This window comes from Portunus trituberculatus, chromosome 10 (genome assembly GCF_017591435.1).
Source record: "Portunus trituberculatus isolate SZX2019 chromosome 10, ASM1759143v1, whole genome shotgun sequence".
NCBI classification, from domain to species: domain Eukaryota; kingdom Metazoa; phylum Arthropoda; class Malacostraca; order Decapoda; family Portunidae; genus Portunus; species Portunus trituberculatus.
In genome coordinates, this window is record NC_059264.1 from 4,163,616 (window position 1) to 4,189,812 (window position 26,197).

Consider the following 26,197-nt stretch of genomic DNA (forward strand, 5'->3'; position numbering starts at 1 on the left):
CACCCGAGACACACACACACGCTCACCACACCTGACAGTGAGGGATGACAGGGAGGGGGGGAGAGAGAGAGAGACACCATTCTGAGTCCTGTGAGAGTGCCACCATGGCCACCAACACTGAGCTCTTGGGAGTGCTGTGTTCCTCAGCCTGCCTGTGTGCTGCTCACCCCACAGAACCACACATAGGGCCAGAGATAGGGGCACTCTGGGTGGTTTGGGGAAGTGGATGTACTCTAGATGGTGTAGAGAGAAGATGTGAGGGTGCGCTAGGTGGCAACATGAAGACGTAAAAACATATTGAGGGAGGGAAAAGGAAAGTGAAGGCAGGCTTGGCTGTGAATTGATGAGATGTGAGGGCAGTCAGTGTTGGTTGAGAGATGGGACCTTGACGATGGAAGGAGGTGGAGGTGGTAACGTCGTGTAAACAACATCCAAGAGGAGATCTGGAGCACATAATGATGAGAGAGATGAGTGGTGGTCACACTGAGGCTGCCATCCCAGTGTGAAGGCCACCCACACACCACTGAGGACAGTGAGGTTTGTGGGAGGAGGAGGGTGAGGACGTGATGGGTGAGTGGTGAGGGTGAGGAAGACAAAGTGAGGACTGTTGTGTTCTTGGCTTGTGTTAAATTTTGGCTTCAAGGCTTTTTATTTTCCAATTCTCTTTTCATAACAACCATGCCAACACAAAACTTTCTCATTTATGAAATTTACAACATTAAAAGCCACAAAGTATTTTTGAATGACCAAACTATTGGATTAGTATTTCCATTGCACATTTTAATGACAGCACAGATTTTCTTTTTTTTAGGATATCAAATTTTGTTAGTACACCGATAAGAAGAGTTCACCTCTACGGGACAACTCAGTGTTTGATGACACTAGCACCAGGGAGAGGCGCCCGTGTGTCGGCAGCAGCATGCCCCCCGTGGTGCCAGGAGGTGGGGACACACACACGCACACACACAGTGATGCTGCCGTGGAGGGGAGGGCAGGAGCTGGGGCACCAGGGACAGACACGAGTGGTGGTGGCTAAACACAGCTGGCAACACTGCAGGTAACAATGCCTCCAACACACTTAGTCTAAGGTCAAAAACTGGCTGCTAAAATATCTCTTAGGGAGGAAAATATCTGCTACTGAAATCCTGGGAACACAGGGTACGGCATTGCCTCGAGGGACGTGTGGTGCAATACTGTACAGGCACAAACAGGGAATAGGAAAGGGTCCAGAAGATACACAGGGTGAAGAAACGCTATACTGTGGTTAGCCTGGCACATCTGCTGGATGCTCTACTTGTCTGACTCTGTGACTCGGGGAGGTGGCTGAGTGAGGGACAGAGGAAGGAGCAAGAACAGTGTGTATGTGTGTGTAAAGACGATGACTATTTTCATAGCTGACAGGAATTAAACAAACACAGATGCAAGGTTTCAGGTACACGTGTTATATATAAATTGCACTTTTACTATCAAGACAAAATTGTGTGTTACTGTGTGAGCACACCGCTTGTCACTCATTGTGTCATCACTTTCCTTCATGTGTGTGTGTGTGTGTGTGTGTGTGTGTGTGTGTGTGTGTGTGTGTGTGTGTGTGTGTGTGTGTGTGTGTGTGTGTGTGTGTGTGTGTGTGTGTGTGTGTGTGTGTGTGTGTGTGTGTGTGTGTGTGTGTGTGTGTGTGTGTGTGTGTGTGTGTGTGTGTGTGTGTGTGTGTGTGTGTGTGTGTGTGTGTGTGTGTGTGTGTGTGTGTGTGTGTGTGTGTGTATGTATATATATGTATATATATATATATATATATATATATATATATATATATATATATATATATATATATATATATATATATATATATATATATATATATATATATATATATATATATATATATATATATATATATATATATATATATATATATATATATATATATATATATATATATATATATATATATATATATATATATATATATATATATATATATATATATATATATATATATATATATATATATATATATATATATATATATATATATATATATATATATATATATATATATATATATATATATATATATATATATATATATATATATATATATATATATATATATATGTGTGTGTGTGTGTGTGTGTGTGTGTGTGTGTGTGTGTGTGTGTGTGTGTGTGTGTGTGTGTGTGTGTGTGTGTGTGTGTGTGTGTGTGTGTGTGTGTGTGTGTGTGTGTGTGTGTGTGTGTGTGTGTGTGTGTGTGTGTGTGTGTGTGTGTGTGTGTGTGTGTGTGTGTGTGTGTGTGTGTGTGTGTGTGTGTGTGTCTGTGTGTGTGTGTCTGTGTGTGTGTGTCTGTGTGTGTGTGTCTGTGTGTGTGTGTCTGTGTGTGTGTCCAACACAGTGTGAACAGCAAGGATTGATCTCTCTCCCTGAAGCTGATGACTCTGGTGTGAAGGATTGCTAATCAGTGTGACAATGTCAGTATGTAGTGTAGTGTTGGTAGTAGTAATTAGTAAAAAGGAAGGAACACATTAGTCCCCAGGTGTATGTAACAACAGTAATTGTGAGACACTGTAACATGTGTTGACTTTCATACTACAGTCCATGCACTCACACCTTGCGGTGGAGCCTAAGCTGCTCTGTAGCCTTGCCACAGATGTATCTTGGCTCAGTCAGTGACAGTAACAAGGCTACAGAAGTACTTAAGCCTCCAGCTGGAGGCTGAGAGAGAGAGAGAGAATGGAGTACAGTAATGTATTAGTGAGTGCATGTAGCACTACACACTTTCCTCACTGCACTGCAGCACACACACTGTGTTTGTTGTGCAGCAATTCAGTGACATGAGTGCTTAATGATTAGTCTCATTGGTCTCCAGTGCAAGTGAGCACACACACAGTGGTTCGTATTAGTAACGGTACTAGACACGTGCAGTGACACGTAATGTCAGTGAACTGTGTATATTGACAGCATTTCAAAAATTAAGAGATGACTATTGATAAGACACAGTGTGTGTGTGTGTGTATGTGTGTGTGTATGTGTGTGTGTGTGTGTGTGTGTGTGTGTGTGTGTGTGTGTGTGTGTGTGTGTGTGTGAGTGCGCGCGTGCGTGTGTGTATGTGCATATGTGACAGGTGAGTGTGTAAGCATGTGGCAGCATACGTAGCAGTGGGAAAAAATGCACACAAAAAAAAAAAATAAATAAATAAATAAATAAAAAAAAAAATAATAATAAAAAAAAATAATAAATAAATAAATAAATAATAATAATAATAATAATAATAATAATAATAAAAATAAAAATAAATAAATAAATAAAATAATGACGGCAGAGAGCCATAAAACACAACCCAAACAATGAGTAGTGTGAGGGACAGCTTCCTGCAGCATCCACAACACAGGCAGCACAGAACACAACAGAACAGCAACCAAATCAAGGAACTCAGGAGGACTGAGAGAGAGAGAGAGAGAAGAGAGAGAGAGAGAGAGAGAGAGAGAGAGAGAGAGAGAGAGAGAGAGAGAGAGAGAGAGAGAGAGAGAGAGAGAGAGAGAGAATAAATAAACAGGTTAAAGAAGACTGACAGAATGCAGATAAAGAAAACAAATTAAAATGAAGGAAAGAGAAAAAACAAGACAAAGAAAAGACAAATTGAAAGAAAAAATAAATAAATGAAAAAAAAAAAAAAAAAAAAAAAAAAACAGATAAAAGAGAATTAGATAGATAAATGAGAAAGGAAAATAAGAGCAGCAGAGAAGACATGTAATAGTAAGATTTGAACATGACAGAGAAAAAGAAAAGAAACACCATTGAGGAGGAGGAGGAGGAGGAGGAGGAGGAGGAGGAGGAGGAGGAGGAGGAGGAGGAGGAGGAGGAGGAGGAGGAGGAGGAGGAGGAGGAGGAGGAGGAGGAGGAGGAGGAGACAATACTTACATTTTCCACTCCAATCTTCCGACAAGCTTCCAGAAAATTTTCCACGTTGAGTCGACACTTTGCTATCGTCAATTTTGGCTGATGAGAGAGAGAGAGAGAGAGAGAGAGAGAGAGAGAGAGAGAGAGAGAGAGAGAGAGAGAGAGAGAGAGAGAGAGAGAGAATTAATCACCAATCACTAAAACAAAACCAAGTGTAAATCAAGAACGCTCAATAACATTCTGGAAACAAAGTATGAGCTATTGGCATTACTATCGCCTTACCACAGCAGGGGAGGGAACGTGGATGGAGGACACAGATCTGGGACGCACGTGGTTGGCCAGGTGGCAGAGCACAACGCCATCCATGAGCGCTGAGGAGATGTCGGCTGGCAGGGACACTTTCAGCCGAGTCTCAATGATCTGTGGGAAATGACTACAGTTTGCTGGGAACAGAGGTGTGTGTGTGCGTGTGTGTGTGTGTATGTGCGGAGTCTTTCACCAAGCCAGTTCTCTCTCTCTCTCTCTTAGTCTATCTGTTTCTCTCTATTTCAATTTCTCTCTCTTTTTCTCTAGTATTCTACATTCCTCTGTATCTCTCTTTCTGTTTGTCTTGGTGTCTCTCTCTCTCTCTCTCTCTCTTAGTCTATCTATTTTTCCCCCTCCATCAATCTGTTTATTTATCTACATTTCCTTGTCTGTCTCTTCTACATGTTTATCCACTTCTCTGTTCATCTAATCTTTCTCCCTCTCTCTCTCTAAGTCTTCCTACTTTTCTGTCTCTATTTCTATGTTTTCTCTCCCTCTCACCAGGTATTTGTTCAGTGTTTCTTTGTATGCCTGTTTGCTTATTTACTCTCTCTCTGGCTCTCACATTTCTAAGGTTCTCCACCAGTTGCTTCTCATGTTGTTGTTTCTCCAGCTCTCTCCTGTAGGTGAAGCTGAGGTGGGCAGCATCAGGGTCAAACGGTCTCCCTCCCCCACTCCTCTTCCGAGTCTTGACGGTGGTGGCTGTGGTGGTGGTGGGGGCGGCATTGGTCTTTGCCGTGGTGGGGGCACTCCCTCCCCCACCCCCTCTGGAGCCATGGTGGGGGGACGAGTGGTAAAGATTGTTGGAGTACGGACTAGATGAGTAGTGTGGTGGGTGTGAGGTGGTGGTAGCGGCTGTGGTGGGGTGCTGTGATGTGGTGGTGTGGTGGAGGGAGGTGGTGATGGAAGGGGGTGCTCCGGAGGGGAAGGAGGGGGCGCTATCACCGGAGTCGAAGCTTGCGTTGGGGGAGTTAGGAGACGATGACCCTTTGCTTGGACTGACACGAGACTGCAAGGGAAGCAAGAACACCTTAGGACTGAGTAGTGATGTGAAGAGGTACAGAAGAAACACAGGACAGGCAGGCAGCAGTGTGTGGCAAGGATGAAGAGTGTATGCTGATGAGACGAAGACACCACACACAGGATAGGTAGTGATGTGGTGAAGTGCAGTGTGGTGCTGTGGGGTATCTGGAAGGCCTGCAGTGAGGTGACAAGCTGGTGTGTGCTGTGGTTTGTTAGTACTTCTATTTACTACACTTCCTCCACCTGGTGCACTAACTCTAAAGTCGCTACATTTCTCAGGCGATGTAAACAGGTAGTCTGGTTCTCTCTCACTCTTCAGGACTTCCAGTGAGGACTAATTGTTTCTAAGAGTCAAACACTGTCAGTCATGCAACATCACGGCAAACACAAACATGGTGCTTTGTTTTGTGGCGAGCTTTGATGACAGTTTATGCATTAGTCATCACTTAGTCATGCATTATCCCGGTGCAAATCAATTTTGTTATAGTGACTTCCAACTTTTAAGGGACTGAATGAATTAATATTTTTTCCCTCCTGAGTCGACCATTAAACATGCATTGTTCATCATTCTCCTCGAAAAAATGGTCAGATTAGCAACAAAGAATATAATTAATATCATGGTAATCTTAAGGGAACTTTAAAGATTACAGTAATACTCCGCTTAACGAACAGGATAGGGGGTGTCAAAGCTGTCCGTAGAGCGAAAATTCGTTAAGTGGATGTAATTTTCCCATAGGAAATAATGGAAATAGGGGGCAATGCATTCTGGGCTGGTCCCCAACATACCACATGGGAAAAATAATATATATATATATATATATATATATATATATATATATATATATATATATATATATATATATTATTATTATTATTATTATATAGGAAATAATGGAAATAGGGGATTGCATTCTGGGCTGGTCCCCAACATACCACATGGGAAAATATATATATATATATATATATATATATATATATATATATATATATATATATATATATATATATATATATATATATATATATATATATATATATATATATATATATATATATATATATATATATATATATATATATATATATATATATATATATATATATATATATATATATATATATATATATATATATATATATATATATATATATATATATATATATATATATATATATATATATATATATATATATATATATATATATATATATATATATATATATATATATATATATATATATATATATATATATATATATATATATATATATATATATATATATATATATATATATATATATATATATATATATATATGTCATATGAGTCATTATAGTTAGAGGATATACGCCACAAATTCTCTCACATTCTCGCATTTATGTTCATAAAACAACATTTCTATTAGCTTTTTACAAACCTTGCCCCAAAGAAAGGATTGTTTTGTAATGCATAAAGTGAAAACTTAATGGAATACCAAAAAATAAAGCAGAGATGAGTTGAGCCACAGACAAACCAGGAGACTCGCGGCGACTCGGCCACTTCTTCTTCTTGTGACCCTTTTAGCCTGCGTGTTGTCTTTCCCCCATGATATTTGTTTCCACTCCTCTATTGCCTACTATAATGGATATCATATCATAGTATTCATAAATGCTCATGCCATGAGGATAACCTGGACTCCGTGGCAGTGAGTGATAGTGAATTAGTAATGAAATACCACGGTTTTCATTACTAATTCACTATCACTCACTGCCACGGAGTCCAGGTTATCCTCATGGCATGAGCATTTATGAATACTATGATATGATATCCATTATAGCAGGCAATAGAGGAGTGGAAACAAATATCATGGGAAAAGACAATACGCAGGCTAAAAGGGTCACAAGAAGAAGAAGCGGCCGAGTCGCCGCGAGTCTCCCGGTTTGTCTATGGCTCATCTCATCTCTGCTTTATTTTTTGGTATTCCATTAAGTTTTCACTTTATGCATTACAAAACAATCCTTTCTTTGGGGCAAGGTTTGTAAAAAGCTAATAGAAATGTTGTTTTGTGAACATAAATGCATATATAAGACAGTAACACCACCTCCAGAGGTGGTGTTCCCAGCAACCTTGGAGCAATCTGATAGCAACCATGTCACCGTTCCACCAAGCGTTCATGGATGCCATTTCACTGCAAGAGGTTGCTCTGACGTTATTAAAGAATCTTGGATCCAGCTCCAGGAGCGCTAGAGACAGAGGCGGGAAGCCAGACAATCACAGCGAAGCTGCCGCATTCGGTCCCTCATCCGGCAAATTCAAACCCAGAAAATTTGCTAAAACGGATGTGGTTTTACGTTATGCGGACTTTTGTTCTAACTTTATATAATACGTTAAACCAGAAATTCGTTAAACGAACGTTCGTTCAGCGGAGTATTACTGTACTGTTAAATTTTGAGGGTTTACAACTAGTACACTTTAATTCTTCTCTCAGTCAACTATTCACCATGCATCAGTCAGCACAGTCACAGCAGTAGTTGGGTCAGTCACAGGAAGACCTTACAATGACGAGATTGCCATGAACTGCCTGTATACACCGCCCACAGCATGCACTAACCATACTTCAGCTGCTTCGACAACAGACACCTCGCGTGCCTCACCTAACACCCTCACCCCTTCAAAACAACGTAGCCACACCTGCTTGGAGATCTTGCAATACTTCCCTTAAGCATGTGTACCTCACCTTGCACTCTCACACATCTGGGTAAACAGAATACAGCCACAGTAACACTCATCAAACTCAGGAATGGTAGCAAGAGACACTGGTTACAAGACAGGATGTACATCAAACATTAAAGCAGACACTGAATGAGTTAGAAAAGATGATCACCAGACCTAACACTGAAATGGAGAGAAACAAGACAGGATACAAAATAAAATGGACACCACCACCAAACCTGTCAGTGAAATTAAGAGGACAAAATCATCACTGACCACGTAACACTGAAATGAAGAGAAGCAGGACATGATACAAAGCATAATGGACACCAAAGGAACCCAGCCAGCGACAAACACCCAACCAGTGGAATGAACAACAGAGGACAAGACAACACCTACCCACCAAACACCCAAGGAAGTGAGAGAGAAGGCAATGGACACAACACACTGGATTGAAGCCTAACATGAAATCAATCAGCGATAAGATGGAATAATCAGAATTATGAAATTCTGAGAAATACAAGACTGAGGCAACAGTTAAGAATTGTCATAGTGTGGGCACACAAAACACACATGGGCACAGCATAGCAGATGAAAGGCTGACTCAAGACACACTAAAGACACATACATATAAGTAGTTCTATAACTTCTCAATTTGTGTCTTCATCTGTGTCTATTCCATCGGTCTTCAGTATCACGATGTTATTTCAGACTTGTGAGTCTGCACAACACTGCACAATAAATGCAGGGAAATACACCTAGACTTACATCAAACTTCTCAATTTCTGTCCATCCTTTCAAATTTTAACATACGAAAGTAGTGTAATTTCAAGAATTTTGAACACAGACATCTTGTACAAACACAGATGCATTGTGATTTGTTTGATGCCTAAATATTCAGTGATGAACTAAACATTTTCTCTCCTTTCTCCAAGTTCACATGTACCAATCCACATCCATAACATTCAGTTGTAGCTAAACCAAACATTATAAATCTGTGTAGAGTGAAAGTATAACCATTCCCAGGTTCAAGACAAGCTCATTGACAAGGTTCACTTTCTGCCCACACCTGACACTCATCTCTTCACTCACAGCAGCAAGCCATCATCACTTTTAGGCAAGTTAGTAACATTCTAAAGACTGCTTCTACACAGGGCTCATTCACTACTGCACTATACCTTAGAAGCACACAGCTCATTCCATTTACATGTCTATGTTCCAAAGAACAGACTTGACCATACACAGACTCTTTAAAGAATCTTGTGTCTCTGTACTTAACACTCCAAAGCAGCTTATATTTTACAGAACTTGAGGTGGCCACATGATACCCAACAACTTATGCCTCTAAACTTAGCATAACCCAGGAAAGCTCAAGTTTATTTAAGATACCTTAGTCAACAGCAACCAAGAACTAATATTTCTCATGTCTCTGCACTTAACCAATATAAGAAAGTTTACTGTTTACACCCGGGAACACCAATGACCAGGCAGGAATTGATGTTTACACTTAACAGAAAGAAAGCTTATCATGTACCTGAGGAAGACCCATGATGCAGAATCTAAACACTTAAACTATTCCCAGGAAGCTTAACTATGAAACCTCTAGGAGACCCACAACTAATAAAGATTTCCTTTAAACAGTTATCCGAAGCTTATTATTTACTTAAGAGGTCAGGTGACAGCCAGGACCTGATATCTTTACACTTAACATGTACCCATAGGAAGCTTATCTTGTAGAGAAAAGGCCCCAAGACAGCCCAGCACCCAGACCCAGGCCTCTAGTCCCTTCCATAATAGAGGCAAGGAAGGGACCAGGGAAGCCAAAACATGGAGACAACCCCGACAGACACCAGCAGCAAGTGGTGAGGAGGGATGAAGGCTCACCCTCCACTAAACCACCACTACACTTTACTGAGGCAGGGAAGGGGCCGGGACAGCGGGAGACAAAGACAATCCCGAGAGACACAGCGGTAGCAGGTGGAGTGGAAGGATTGAAGGAACAGTGCCCTTCTCCAGCCCGTGTGTTCAGAGTCCGCAAGGCACCCAGGTAACCCTCTATCTTAACGAGCTAGACCACACACGCAACACACCTTGATGTACGACAAGACCGCCTCCTTTTGCAGAGCCTTCACATCGGCCCTCGTCATGTCCTCCCGTGTGAGGTCTTGCAGACGGGGTGGTTGGCTACACAACCTCTGAGAATACCCATCAAGCTGTAAGCACATCACCCCTACTCAGCTCTCAGGGTCGGGGTGGAGGTGGTGGGGTAGCAGTGTGTAAAGGGAAGGAGGGAAGAATCACTCACACTCACTTACTCACACACAGCACATACATACACACACTCTCTGTCAATGGCATTCTGAAACACCTCTCTGTCCCACCTCCATTACTTTCAAAAGACTCTATAAGAAGTTGCACAGGTTTTCAAGGTGTTTTTACTGTTATAGTGACAGATTAACAAGATCTTTACACTATCAACGGCTGCAACACTCATGAGAATCTGGCTAATCATCTTTGTGGTCTTGGAAAATAATTGTGGTGAGAGCAAAGCATTCCACACACACACACACACACACACACACACACACACACACACACACACACACACACACACACACACACACAAGTCATTACAGATACATCACACTACTTGAGTACATTATTACATCCACTACAGCTACTGGTTTGTGCTCTGGGATGGCTGGATGTGGGGAGGGAGGTCAGTCATTCACTACACAGCTACACAGTTAGGGCTAGTGAGTGCATCGTGGAAGGTGAACTGCTACACTACCACTACCACCTACTTTGCAGCTCCTCACACCACTCTCCACCACTCTAATACACACACACACATACATACAAACACAAAGAATTTTCCTATCACCATTCATTCACTCATTCCTGCTATCTCTGCTATCTCTAAGGAACAGGGAACTCACAATCTCTCTCACCATTAACACTCCTTTCATCACTGCATTACTGGATTCCTGCCTTTAGTTCCTCCTTCAGCTGCTACTCCTCTGCTTCAGGTTATTATTATTATACCAGCAGGAGACACTCAAGCCTCAGCTCAGTTAGGTGATAGATATGAGCAGGAGGCAAAGAAAGGAAGAAATAACTAGATGACAAAAGTGAGCATCAGGTAGAGGAGGGAGAAAGCAAAGGAGGAAGGAGAGGAAAAGAATGACTTAAGAGGACGAGATATGGAACTAGGTAGGGGTTAGAGGAGAAAGCTAACACACAGAGACACACAGACATGGAAAATAGCTAGAAAGAAAAAAGAATTAGGTAGAGAAAATAAGATGAACCTAACACACACAAACACACACACACACACACACACCATTGCAAGATTTGGCGGCTCCAATAGGGCCTGGCCGCGATGGGTGAGAGCCAAGGTGGTCTGTCCGAGTGGCCAGACTCTCGGCAGACCTATGAGTGCCGTTCTCTGTGGCCGGCGCCGTACCATCGCTTCCCTGCCGCCGGTAAATGTTGTTGCTCTCCAGTGCGCGTCTCTGCAACTTGGCCTCCACATACTCTCTGCGGGGCATCAGGGAAGTGTGTGAGGCTCAGAATGCACTGGTTAGGTTAGGTTAGATTAGATTAGGTGGTGTTGAGGCTGGCTTAAATATCTCTCCCTTTCTTGCTCTCTCTTACTCTCCTATACAAACACAAACAACAAACTACAAAGTACTCCTTTTCCTAGTATACACCTGTACTACCACACAGCTAGGTTAAGTACAGTGCTGTGAGGTCTGCTAATACATCTCTCCCTCACTCCTATGTGTCTGGTTAGTTTAAGTAATGGTGGTGTGACTTGCTAACACATCTCTCCCTAACTCATATACATGTTGCTAATTAAATTTAGTAGTGGTGCTGCCTATTAACACATCTTCCCTTCTCCTACAAAACACAACACCCATCAACTTGAACTATTTCTGTCCCTGCCAACACCTGCATCATCACACTGCATCCACTATCTATCTGTACTGAGTTCATACTGTGAATATTGACCTGATAGCAGAGTAACATTACTGAATCTGTGAATGCAAAAAGTCTGAACATGAGGAGGAAATCAAGGAGTAAAATGATAAGGAGATTCTTCTATCACAGCTGGCAATGAACAGGAGAGACAAAGCAATGAAATACTTCGAGAAAAGAAGAATGAGAGAAGGAACAGACGAATGAAATACAGGAGAAAGAGAAGGAATAGGAGACTTAGAAGAAAGAATAGAAGACTGAGAGACAAGAGAGAAGGAATAGGAAAAAGGAGACAGGGAAATAAGAGAGAAAAGGAAAAGAAGAATGAGGTGAATAGAGTGCACAGAGCAGTGTATGTACAGGAGTTAAAGTGGGAGTCCTCAATACATACAGTGATTACAGCGCTGGTCAAGTGACGCTGTGAGTTTAATGTAACGTGACAGGCTGGAACATTACAGAAAGCACAGATCAATATCACCACCACACAAACTGCAACATCAGATCAACACCTTAAGTCATCACACACCCCACCCCCAACACAGGAACAGCCGATATGTTGACTGGCCTGTATTTAATCCCAAATGACCAACTCTCACTTCATAATGGTAATCTAGAGGAATTTGTTTATTTATTTTTTTTTTAAGTGAGGAGCTACAAAATGGGAGAAAGGCTAAAGTTGACAGCCAAATTGTCCAAACAAATAGAAGTGCCTCTCATCAATCTTCTGTACTCCCTAACACTTCACTCCCTTTAATCTCTCTTCACCAACCTGCCACTCCCACCACCACACTACCACTCCATAATCTTACCTTACCCAAACACCCATCACTCCATCTCCACCTCTACCTCAGTACTCCACCCTATCCTTCCACATACCAAGTCTTCTCTACACCTAATCCTTCCTCTTCTAACCCATCAGTACTCCATCTTACCCAAACACTCCTCCTCTTCCTCTTCTTCCACCCTGTCTACCTACTAAGCAAAAACTCCAATAAGCTTTTAGTAACAGTAGTAATAAGCTTCATATGACTAATTACAAGCTGACTAGGGGTAATGTGTACAGGTGTGAGGGTTGTCCTGGCATAAGCTCTGGCAGGTACTGGGTGTGTCTGTCTCTGCCACTCTGTCACCACCGCTCCCCGCCTCTCACTGCCTCAAACCAAGCAGTCCACCCTCCACCACTCATCTATAAGCCAGTGGGAACAGTAGGCTGGCTCTCTCTTTCTCTCTCTCTCTCTCTCTCTCTCTCTCTCTACTCACTCACACACCACACACACATACGTACACACACACACACCAGCAAATAGCAGCAGTTAAGCCCAAAACAGCTAAGAAAAGGCTGATAAGACAGGATAGGTTAGGAAGCGACAGCACACACGCACACACACGCACACATGAACGCACAAATACATACAAACACACATACACACATCTTACCACTAAAGTCCAGAGAATCCAATGAAACTTAAAATAAGGAAAATTAAGACAAATAAACAGGTCTTTAATTCTTTTCCTTCCTTCCCAGCAGTGACGGTGAAGCAAACACACACACATATAGATACACACACACACAAACACCTAGCCAATGGTGCACATAGAGGATGTGTAAATACGCATTACATACATGTGTGCACGCTGGTGAATGTGCACAAAAAGGGAACAAGACGCACATACAGACATACAGGGAGACAGGACAAGAGTAAAATACAGGAGGAGGAGGAGGAGGAGGAAGAGGAGGGGAGGAGGAGGAGGTGCAGGGAAGGGGACACCAACCTGTAGGTGGGGATGTGGACGTGGGGGTGGTGGGGGGTAGGGTGGGTGTGGGGGAGGAGGAAGCCCCCCCCAGGGTCAGGGTTATGAGGGTGGGGAGCCTCTGGGGGGTGACGCAGCCCCAGGGACCCGTTGCTGCTGCTGTGGTTGTTGGTGCTGCTGTTGCTGCTGCTACTGCTGCCGCTGCCAGCACCCCAGCCAGCACCACTGTGGCTGAAACACAACCAGTCACCGCACGTCAGCATGCACCGCCATGCGCACACACACGCGCACACAAACACAGGTACACACGGCACGTCTGGGAACCACTCACAGTAAAAACAAACTAAAATAAAAAAAATCATATCTTAACAAAAAAGTGTCCATGAATTAACACACAAAGTCCCTGACGGCATTGATGAAGCGGCTGTGAGAGCTGGCTAGACTATCGGCAACACAACACTCACTAAGCTAGCTGGGCCCTGCAACACTGAGTAACACATGGGAGACACGTGGGTATGTGGTGCAGTCAGTCAGTGTTGTGAAGTGTGAAGGTGTCAGGTGTCCACACTGAGGGAGGGAGGGAGGTGCAGGGGTGATGGGACAGGGACATGCAGCTAAAAAGGAGTGCAGCATGTAAGATGTGTGGGCAGTCATCATGCTGGCACCTTCCTCTTGTGAACTATAACTCATTCTCTCTCTTACCTCAGTATGGCAGTCATCTTACACCACTTGACTGAAAACACCATTCACTACACCTTACAATATCCATCCTTCCATTCCCTAAAGCATTCATCAGAGGGGGCACCAAGTCACACACACATACATACCCTGACATGCCTCACACCAAACAGTTCTATACACACACACACATTTCCAATTCATTACAATAAAATAAATCCCCACATACACACATCTTGCTTGTATGTATAGGAATGTACCACTGCCTCAAACACACAAACATACATACATACACTTGTGCAAACACCTTATGATAGCGTTAACTTCATCAAAACAGTACAATGTGATAATGTTCCTGTGTCTTGCTAATCTCAATGTTCCCAAATCTTGTTATTCTCAGTATCTTTCTCACTTTTTTCCCCTTCCCTCAAAACTATTCTCTTTTCCTTCTAGTACTTCTTTCCTTTCCTTCGCACAGCACTCAAACAAAACTTACTCCTCTCTATTCCTCAGTCCACTCAGTCACACATCCTTACATTTCTATTTCCCCATCCATCACTCCATGCCCAACACAATTCTAATGAAACACACAAATACACACACAACCTTGATTTTCTTCTTACACCAAGTAAAAAATAATCTCTCACTCCTCACTCTATCCTCTTTCCCCATCCTTCAGTCTTTCAATCCCTCACCATCTCTACCATCCATGCACTTTTCCCCACAGCAAGGATACACACACTTGGTTCCTGCCTGTATCCTGTCCTTCCATGGCCTTCACTCATGCTGCCAACACTGCTCAAGGCCTGTGTCTAGCAAGGAGGGGTAGTGTTGGCCTAGCATGCAAGTCAGTAGGTGCCCATGCCTTTAATGTTCATCTCTATCTCTCTTTCTCTCTTCTTGTTTTTGTTCTTTAAATCTGTCTTGTAGCTTGTGAAATGAAGTGTACTAGTCTCTATTTCTTTTTCTCTTTTTCCTTGTTCTCTAAATCTCTCTGTTCTAGCTTCTGAAATTAAATGGACCAGTCTCTCTCTCTCTCTTCCTTGTTCTATAAATTGTTCTATCTTGTGTGAATGTATTTTGTCAGAGTAAGGGTAAATATGTACTAATCTCTCTCTCTCTCTCTCTCTCTCTCTCTCTCTCTCTCTCTCTCTCTCTCTCTCTCTCTCTCTCATCGACATTTGTCCCTGTGTGAGTTGCTATCTTGCTTGGCTTTGTGGAAAACTGGTTAGCTGATAGAGAATGAAAGAAAAATACAACTCATGAAAACATCCTCCTTTTTTTCTGCCTAAACTCTTTGTGTGTGTGTGTGTGTGTTCACTTGTTCAAACATCCTCTCTTCCGATTTGGGATAGGCCTGAGACCAGGCACACACCACACACCGGGACAACAAGGCCGATTTACAAACTCACTGCTAGGTGAACAGGGGCTACGTGAGGAGACACACCCAAATATCTGTGTGTGTGTGTGTGTGTGTGTGTGTGTGTGTGTGTGTGTGTGTGTGTGTGTGTGTGTGTGTGTGTGTGTGTGTGTGTGTGTGGTAATAATTAGTGTCTATATTTGGTCCTTTCCTTCCAACATTGACCTTCAGCACTGAGACATAACACAAGACAATTAAGTCATGCAAGATAGAAAATAAAAGGAAGACAGTAGTAGTAGTAGTTTTTTTTTTTTGTAGTAGTAGTAGTAGTAGTAGTAGTAGTAGTAGTAGTAGTAGTAGTAGTAGTAGTAGTATAGGAAGAGAAAGTAAAACAAAAGGAAATAAAAAAATCACATCACATAAGGAAAGATAATTAATGAACAGTAAAAAAAATAAGAAAAAAAAATTACATCAGAAGAAAATAAACAGGAGAGAGAGAGAGAGAGAGAGAGAGAGAGAGAGAGAGAGAGAGAGAGAGAGAGAGAGAGACATTAACATTTCATCACAAGACAAGCACGTGCAAAACTCATCAACTCACTCACACTCACACTCTCTCAAACACACACACACACACACACACAAACACACGGGTCACATAGAGGCCACTGTGACCCTCTGACATGACCTACAGTTCAGACACCCAGACACTTCACACTTCCTTTGATCTGACACTGGAAAGACACTTCATGATACCAGCCTTTCTAATCACACACACACACACACACACACACACACACACACACACACACACTCTCTCTCACAAATACAAACATACATACACATTCCAGGTTAAGTGTGTTAGTTGAGTTCCCCCTTCAGTGCTGGGAGGAGCAAGCAAGCCAGCAAACAGACGGCAGGTTAAGGAGAGAAAGCCGAGCCACCACCATCACTACCTTCATCCTCAGCGCATCCCTGCCACTGTGGGGGTTCGTGTGTGTGTGTGTGTGTGTGTGTGTGTGTGTGTGTGTGTGTGTGTGTGTGTGTGTGTGTGGGCATACAGAGACACACAGCACATACCCCTGGCTGTCCTTGCCTGATGAGGAGTGGTCACCTGGGAAGATATTCTCATAGTCTTGCCTTAGCTTCAGTGCCTGTGGTTTGAAAAAAAAATGTTAATTCTCTAGTAAAAAAAAAAAAAAAAAAAAAAAAAAAAAAAAAAACACTAACACATATTCTGTACTATATCATAAAACACAAGCTTCTGTGTCTGTGGTGTGAAAAGTGTTAAAGTATTAATTCTCTAGAAAAAAAATAACATTTTGTACCATATCTTAACCCATTCAGTACCAGGACACATTTTTACCATGAGTTTTGTGTACAATTAGATGGTTTTATTGACATTAGGAAGGGTCTATGAAAGTCAGAAGATTAATGGCCACAGTCTTCACTATTTTAATCCCCCACATGAGTTTCCGAAACTGTATAAAATCAAATAGTGACCACAACGAATATGGAAACGTGTCCTGGTACTGATGGGGTTAAAACAAAACAACAATAAAAACTTACAATTTGAGAACAAAAACAAAGAGTACATCGAAGCATCACCTTATTAAACTCATCCTCGAGATTGAAACCATCGCCAGGGCTGAGTGTGCTGGGGGTGGACAGGGCGCTGGGGGTGGTGGTGGTGGTGACAGTCGTGTGGTCACCCCCATTGATGCCCCCTACATCACCGTTAGGGAGGCCATTGAGGGGTCGCACACTGCCCCCAGCCCCCCCTCGTCCCCGTTCCTGCCTCTGCTCCTTGGTACATGCCGCTGCCCTCATCGCAAGCTTCCGAGACTCATCATACTCCGCACTCTGCAGGGAAACAGTGGTGAGGTGTTGCGGTGGTGAATGGGGAGGTGGTGATGTGTTGTGGGGCTGTGTGATATAGTGAGGTGCTGTGGTGAGTGGTGATATGTGGTGGAGACTGGTGTGATGTGCTGTGGGGCTGTGTGATGTGGTGAGTAGTGAGGTGTTGTGGTAGTGACTGGGATGTTGGTGATGTGTTATGGGGCTGTGTGATGTGGTGAGGTGTTGTGCTGGTAACTGGGATGGTGGTGATGTACTGGATTGTGTAGTGATGTGCTGTGGTGAGTAGTGAGGTGTTGTGGCAGTGGTGATGTGTTGTGGTGCTGTATGATGTGATGAGGTGCTGTAGCAAGTAGGGAGATGTGGTGGTGACTGGTGTGATGTGTTGGGGGCTATGTGGGGGACGGGTAGTGACTTGGATGGTGATGTGGTGTAGTGAGGTGTGTAGTGGTGACTGAGGTGGTGAGGTATTGTGGGGTGTGTGGTTGTGATGAGGTGTTGTGGGGCTGTGGTGATGGGATGGTAAGGTGCTGCATGGCTGTCTTGTGTAGTGGTGACTGGGGAGGTGGTGGGGGTACTGTGGGACTCAGTGGCAAATCTGGGATAAAAAATTTGATAGGGCTAACCTGGGAGAGCTTCAGCAACACTCCCAGACACATTGAGAACCTCGTACATTACGCTAAATGTGATGAAGAGGGCCCAGCACCGGCTTTCATCCCCATCCTTTATTTCTCCCCTATCTTCCTCCTCCTCCCACTAGTAGAATACATACTTGTGCTTAGAAACACTCACAGACACCTTGAGAACCTTGTACATTATGCTAAATATGATGAAGAAAGCCTGGCACCAGCTTTCACCTTCCTCTTTCTCTATTTCTTTCTTGCTACCACTATAAGTTCACACCTGCACCTAAAAGCATTCGCAGATACCTTGAGAGCCTTGTACATTACATTAAATATAATAAAGAGAACCCAGCACCACCTTTATTCCTCCATTTCACCTTCCTTCCTCCTCCTCCCACTCTTGCTACCACTATTAGTACACCCCTGCACCTAGAAACTCGCATACACCTTGAAAATCTTGTATATTACACTAAATATAAGGAAGAGAGCCCAGCAGTGGCTTACCTCCTTCTCCTCTTCTTCCTTCATTTCCCCCTTTCTCCTCCTCCTCTTCCTCCATTTCTATTTCCTTCCTCCTCCTCACACTCCTGCTACCACTACTAGTACACACCTGCGTCTAGACATACTCTCAGACATCTTGAAAAGCTTGTATATAACGCTAAACATGGCGAAGAGAGCCTGGCTGGGCGGGAAGTGCACTGCTAGGCCTGATGACGTCACGGGCTACGGGGTCCACGCGCACGGCTTCCCAGGCCAGTAGCTCGTGACGTCACAGGCCTCGTAAAATACGTACCTAATTCATTTTGAAAATCGAATCTTTAAATGTTGCACGTAGACTGGATTCCTTTATATATTTAGATTCCTCATATCTTTTAACTATTATCAATATTAACAAAACACTTCAAGCTTGAGTAGTAATAAAACGAAAAATAAAAGTTAATTCGAAAAAGTTTTACAACACTGATATTACAAAATGTATTCTTTTAGCCAACAAAGTTTGATTTTGTAGGAATTCAAACACTTCAAAAGATATGAACTACTTTCACAAATACTTCAGGTTTAGTTAGAAGCCGAAATAATAATAAAAACACGGAGCCGAAAGCGTCAACATTTATACTTTCAACGGTACTAGAGATCCCTTTAAAGTCTACATATTTTATTCAAACAGGAAGTAAAACTGTTAAAAAGTCATAAACGATTTTCTGAAGCAATAATATCTTACCTAGAAACTCTAATAAAAAATCCCTAATCACTAGGATGAAAAAATAGCACCGGAAACCAGACACTTATCTACGTGAAAACAGCCACAAAGCCAACTTGATCCACGCAACACAAATATTGAAATCACTAAAAATGTTACTAACTATCATTTAAAAACCATAACACCCACCTAAACCCCCTAAAATACATGGTGAAAGAAATACGGGAAAAGTAGTGGAACCGACCTGCCCTCAGGCGGATCCAATCCAAGATGGCAGCGGCACCAGCTACGGCCAGATGCCGCTATGCTCACTTTAAAACCTTCACCACACGGACACCAGGCCATAGCGGATATATTTGACGGGATGACATGAAAGCACGGGCTGGTAGCTCCATCTTATGACATGTTTGGCTTGTGATAAATGAAAGGTAAGCAAATAATGGCCGATAAATAGGAGCGGCCTGAGGTAACCGTTTGTTTACATCCAGGTTTTTCATTTTCCGCTGGGGTTGATTCACTGATGTACTGTCCTGGAGGTTAGGGAGGGGTGGCTACACTTCATAATGACGACCCCTGACCGTGAAATGTTGAGTTATATGCCTGTGATCCTTATGTTCGCTAGTGAAGCCAGCCCACGGTCCCACGGCCACCAACACACCCCGTCCCTCACTCCCACACCTGCCTTGCATCTTCAGCCACGTACAAGAGTGAAACTTAATTTACCGATAAGCCACACACTACTATAAATAGTTTTCGTCTTCACTGTGCTAAATGTTCTCAATAAACCATTTTCTTTTATCTTGGCTGCGTTTTCTGGCCATTCCCACTGATACTTGCACATAACTTATCCTTTTCTTCATAACAGAGAATGTAGAATAAATTGTTAAATGTTACACACTATCAAGGCATTGCCACCTCGACACGAAGGAAATACTTCAATAATCCAGGTGCTCCCTTACACCAAACCAACACTGCGGCACACGGAACACTGGGTGACTGGGACTGCCCAATCTACACTCCACTGACACCGAGGAGTCAAAACAGCAGTGTTACCAAAACAAAGGATCCACATCCTTTATACTATTTATATTCACTCAATCATTATAATTTCATTTACAAAGTTTAATATTAATTACGCCATCAAAGATTGAAAATAAAAAGACAAAGCTCATGCAAATTCTAAAGCAATGCATTATAAACTACCATTTCTCTATTAAAATTCTCGTACTTGGGTTTTCCCTTCCCTACACCCCCACCCACTCCCTCCCTCCTCTCTCTCTCTCTCTCTCTCTCTCTCTCTCTCTCTCTGTGGTGAATCCATGATCACAGATTAGGGGACTAGCCTGAATTCCTGTAACCTCTGAGTTTGGTGACAAGCCGCTCCGAGCAAAGGAAGCCTTATCAGCCGTGGGGGGTTAGGGGAGCGGCTATAAGCCCCTTCCCAATATATATTTTTAAAACTTGGCAATCTTGAAGACATTTTTAAGCTATATGCAAAGGTAATATTATTGAATAAGAGGTAATAATTCATTAATAGTAACTAATTTATTATTGACAGGTGCCAAGGACAAAGTTACAGCCTCTTACCTCCCTATGGTATTTGAAAAGACGTCATTTTATTGAACTCCTACTCACATTAAGTCACAGAATCTGATTTAGCATTTTCAGAAAGCCTTGTTACATTAATGTTCTGTACATATGTTACCTTGCACCATATAAAGACACCACCACTCATAATAATAAACAAAAATTTGTGGGCTTCAGCCTCCTCAACCCCCCTGGATCTGGCACTGGTGAGGCTGTGTGGTTGTGGTGAGGTGTTGTGGGGGTGTTTTGTCTTGTGTGATGGTGACTGGCAGGCGAGGTGTTGTGGGGGTGTTTGCTTTGTGAAATGGTGAGTGGAAGGTGAGATGTAGTGGGGGTGTTTTGCCTTGTGAAGTGATACTTATTCCAATACCACTTTTTACATGTCTTGCTTCATCCTCACTTTTTTTTATTATTATTTCCACTCTTTCTAGTACTATTTCTCTTTTACTAGGCATTCATAGAAACATCCTCATCTCATTTTCCTGTACCAGCTGCCTTCACCCACACCACCAGACACTCACGCCGGTAAGCGGCGAGGCAAATGGGCAAGCCTCTTAATGTGTGGCCCCTGTTCACCTAGCAGTAAATAGGTAGGGGATGTAACTCGAGGGGTTGTGGCCTTGCTTTCCCAGTGTGTGGAGTGTGTTGTGGTCTCAGTCCTACCCGAAGATCGGTCTATGAGCTCTGAGCTCGCTCTGTAATGGGGAAGACTGGCTGGGTAACCAGCAGGCGACCGAGGTGAATTACACACCATACATTCCCTCAGCCTGTGACTCACCTCATGGCTCTCCTGTGACCACCGCTGATCCACACTGTCACACGTGCTGTACCCGCTGTCCACCGTGCTGCGTTTGCTGTGCCGAGGCTCAAAGAAACCATTTACCAATCTGGAATGGAAGGGAGACATTTATCTTTGTGTACTACTGCTGCTGCTGCTGTGTGAGAGAGAGAGAGAGAGAGAGAGAGAGAGAGAGAGAGGCAGGAGGTTTGGTAACAAGATGATATGGACCCTCATTCTCTCTCTCTAAAAGATGTGGCAGTTGAAATGTGTGAAAAATATAAGGTGCTTTTGTTTGATGTTGTGTTCCCTCACAGCCAAGCTTCATGGCAATACAATGCCAGTCGTGGATGTCCACTTCCTTAGTCAGCTGTGGACAGAAATGTTTCACTGGTCTACAGATGTTCAAGGTGAATGAAGCAACTTGTTCTTATCAAAGGAATGTGGATAAGAAATCTATCTACACTGTGGTGATGTGAAGTCAGTTAAGTGGTCAGTGTGATGTAACAGAAAGCTTTTCCCTGTTCTCAGAGAAACATCAACAAAGTATGACATTCTGAGGCAGAGACAAAATAAGACAACTCTTTAGCAAGACATCAATCAGCCTTATCAGCATCCTCCACAGCAGCACAGAGCAGCCACAGCCAGGATGAGCACAGTGTGTGGCAGTGCAGGGTCCTGCAAGCAGTGGGTGAGGCAAGGCAGCACCAGGCATGGGGAGGCATTGCAATGGTGTGTGTTGCTTCAGGAAGGATGATCATGTTGGCCGATGACTGGACGAGTTGCTATGCAGTGCTTCCTGTCCCTCCTATGTCCTACATCTAACATCACAAAGAATAATTCCGATAAAACAGCAAAGCTTCTACCTGCAGTGTGTTAACTCAAATCCTGTCAGTGTGATGCACGGGTGATTGAAAGGCCAGGACAAACACACCACAGGCAGGTGTGAGTGTGTCTCCAGGTGTTGGGAAAGTTATGTCAGAGCTTGTCTGAGGCTTGCTTTGTTCAGGGTCTGTTCTGTTACAATGTTAGGATACAAGCACCTTTCTTTTAAAGGGAAACACACAGACTTCAGCATGAAATATGTATGTGGTTTTAACCAGTGTTTGGATCAGATGGCACCACTCAACAACAGTGTCATAAGTTTTGAGTGAATAACTGTTTTGGTTTCACATAACAGTGCCAGTGATAACTAACCAATAACTGTCTTTCATTATAATGCTTTCTGTTGCTTGTAAAGAAGGTTATTCAAGTTCCTAACACAAATAAATAGGATTAACTGCATGGTTTTCCTTCTGCCTCCCCTTGTTTGCATACACTCAATTCGGCCCTCCACAGCCACACACCTCTCACACCCCGGCGAGACACAGCCCACACAGGATGTCAACAAGAGCAGAACAACAGCATAGCAAAGAGCACATGAGGGTCGAGGCAGAGCAGCACCAAGAGTGCGTAAAACTGCTGTGCTGTTGCTGCTGCTGCACAGAGGCACAGGGCACACTGAAGCACAATACACACTTGCTGGGCAGTGGCGTCGCTTGGGTACAAGACAGGCGTTGACTGGCTGAGAGTGTCCCGCAGGCCGCCACGCAGCCTCACCAATTCCTCACTGCTTGGTAGAGGAAAACCAGGACCTTGTAGTTGACCCACACAGCTCACCATTCTTGTGCCTCACAGAACTCTCTTCACATGTAGGCCAAGAGACCAAGGACAAAACACACAATACCCAAGCCAATTCACAGCCTGCCTACTGATGGTGGGTGAGGTAAGGAACAAGTGTCTCATTTTAAAAACTTAAGCCACCTTCCTTTACATGTTGACATGTGACCAAGGACAAGGAAAGGCAAAAACTTGACCCATCATCCACTGAACACAAATGAAGGGACAAATCCTCATAAAAACACAAGCCTGCCAAATCACTCCTGCTCAATGATACAGAAAGTAAGAACAAGAGAATATAAAAATTTAACCATACTAAATCACTCCATACTGAAAATAAAGGGAGGAACAAGAATACCATTGTAAAGATTTACCTCACTTAACACTTACATACACTCTGGTCTGGCTTCCATATGATCGCTTCACAGCCATAATTGTCTTAAGAAGCACCGAGATAAAGAGACACAATCCAGCACACACTACCTCAGGAAATGACACACCCCCTAATCAGCCCACAATAAGGTAACCAGTACTACAACCAACCCAACCCAAATCCAACCAACTCTGACCCTCCTCAAAAAAAAAAAATAAATAAATAAATAAATAAATAAATAAATAATAATAAAGAAAGAATAAAATAAAATAAATAAAAAGTAAATAAATAAAAGATAAAAGATTAAACCACACCAATTCTAGCTAAAACAAAATCTAAATTAAATAAATCAAACCAAAACCAACCCAACCAAACCTAACCTAAATAAACACAACCTAACCTAACCTAACCAAACCTATCTCTATGGTACATCAAAACATTACCCTAAATTTCTGACATAGTACATCATTCCTACGTAAGGTCTTCCCTACTACACTGACTAAGACACTACCTGGCGGCCACCTGGATATTGAAACGTGACCCTGAATCTTGCTCTAACATCTTCCCTCGGACAAAAGTTGATCTTGCTTTTTAGTCTAGTGGTGGTGGTGGTGGTGTTAGGTTTGCAATGATTTATGGGTTTATTTGAGTGGTTTAGTGAGGTTTATGGGTGGGAGAGAGGGAGAGACAGGGGGGGAAGGAGGATAAGAAGAAATAAGAATGAGATAAAATGAGGAAAGTTCATATATAGAAAATTTATTTAGGTTTTATTTCAAGGTTTACAGAGAGAGAGAGAGAGAGAGAGTTGACTACCACTTATAATTTCATTTTAATGGAGATTTATGGCTAATAAAGATAAGAGTGACAGGGAGTGAGTGAGAGTGACAAATTCAGGGTGACTTAGTTTAGTTCCTTAGCTCCAGCAATCGACATACAAACATACACCAGAAGAGAAAAGAGCAAAATAGAGCAAGAAACAGCCAACATCCACATACAACCCTGAAAAAACAAACACACACACACACACACACACAACACTCAAACAAGCTTTACACATCAGCAACAACAAAACAAATGCCCACAGCACCACAAAGCACACACACACACACACACACACACACACACACACACACACACACACACACACACACACACACACACACACACACACACACTACGCCCACTTACATGAGCAACCAAGACCACTACAACTACAAGGATGACCGCACTAGTACTCCACACCGCCCACTCCTCTGTGTCACTGCCTGAGGGACCCACCACACCCAGGCCTCCCTCCCCGGATGTCTGGCTCTCCACCTCCCTAGAAATTAAGGACACACATAGGGCCATATTCTGAAACACCTCCACATCGCACCTAACTTCGCTACTTGTTCTAGTTGAATTTACACACAGTTTAATTGAAGTTACAGAGTTTTAAATGTACCAGCGATTGTAAAGATGGTACCAGTGTCAGTGCTGTGAGAGAGACAGTAGCTACATTCTGAAACACCTCCACATCGCATCTAACTCCGCTACTTGCTCTAGTTGAATTTAGTTTATTTGAAGTTACAGAGGGTTTTAAATATACCAGCGATTGTAGAGATGGTACCAGTGTCAGTGCTGTGAGAGACAGTAGCTATATTCTGAAACACTGCCATATTGCACCTAACTCCATTACTTAATCTAGAATTTAGTTAAGTTAAAGTTACAGAGGGTTTTAAATGTACCAGCAATTGTAGAGATGGTACCAGTTTCAGTGCTGTGAGAGACAGTAGTTACATTCAGAAACCCTGCCATAATGCACCAACTCCGCTACATGCTCTACCTGAAGTTACATATGTTCTAAATACACTAATGAATGCAGGATATTACCAGTTTCAGTGCTAAGGTGAAAGGATAGCACTGGGAGGAACTGGTGGGTAAGTGGGCTGGCTTACTGCTATCTATGCCTCAGAATGCTAACACAGCACGTACACAGATAGGTAGATGGATACGTGGATGGATAAATAGATAGGTTGATAGTTATCTTATTTTTACTCATCTATTTATTTTTATCTTTTTTTTATGTGCATGAGTCACTGGTCTAGGACAAGAAGAAGAAGGAAAGGAAAGAAAGGTCCCACTGAGCTGCCAGTCCCTAAAGAATGCCAAAATTGAGATATTTGTCTTCAAACTTTGGTTCTAGAGTTCATTTTGTTTGAGGGAATAACTTTGCCTATTTTTGGATTTCTTTTTTATTTAATTTTAATTTGTTGAGTTTTTCCACTTTCTTTGAAAGATGAAACATTGGGAAACATCTACAGGAAGGAAAGGCAAGAATATTCTGAGGATTTTTCTCTCCTTGCATGTTGTAAGACATGACAGACTAGGAAAAGTTTGAAGGTAGAAAGAATAAACAATGATGGTTTCAAAGTTTTGGTGTTGTTTCTTTTTGATAA

General features: G+C 42.6%; 1 protein-coding gene across 1 annotated transcript in view; it reads right to left on the minus strand.

Moving 5' to 3' along the window:
* LOC123502151 (DISP complex protein LRCH3-like) overlaps positions 1–26,197 on the minus strand; it is an 82,001-nt gene that overhangs the window by 9,844 nt on the left and 45,960 nt on the right. Inside the window, exons 6-13 of the mRNA XM_045251374.1 lie at positions 21,728–21,836; positions 17,290–17,544; positions 16,762–16,835; positions 13,668–13,877; positions 11,255–11,453; positions 4,764–5,207; positions 4,175–4,312; positions 3,914–3,991 (exon numbers count right to left, since the gene is read on the minus strand). Of these exons, the coding sequence (XP_045107309.1) occupies positions 3,914–3,991; positions 4,175–4,312; positions 4,764–5,207; positions 11,255–11,453; positions 13,668–13,877; positions 16,762–16,835; positions 17,290–17,544; positions 21,728–21,836 (1,507 nt within the window). The remainder of the gene's footprint in view (positions 1–3,913; positions 3,992–4,174; positions 4,313–4,763; positions 5,208–11,254; positions 11,454–13,667; positions 13,878–16,761; positions 16,836–17,289; positions 17,545–21,727; positions 21,837–26,197) is intronic.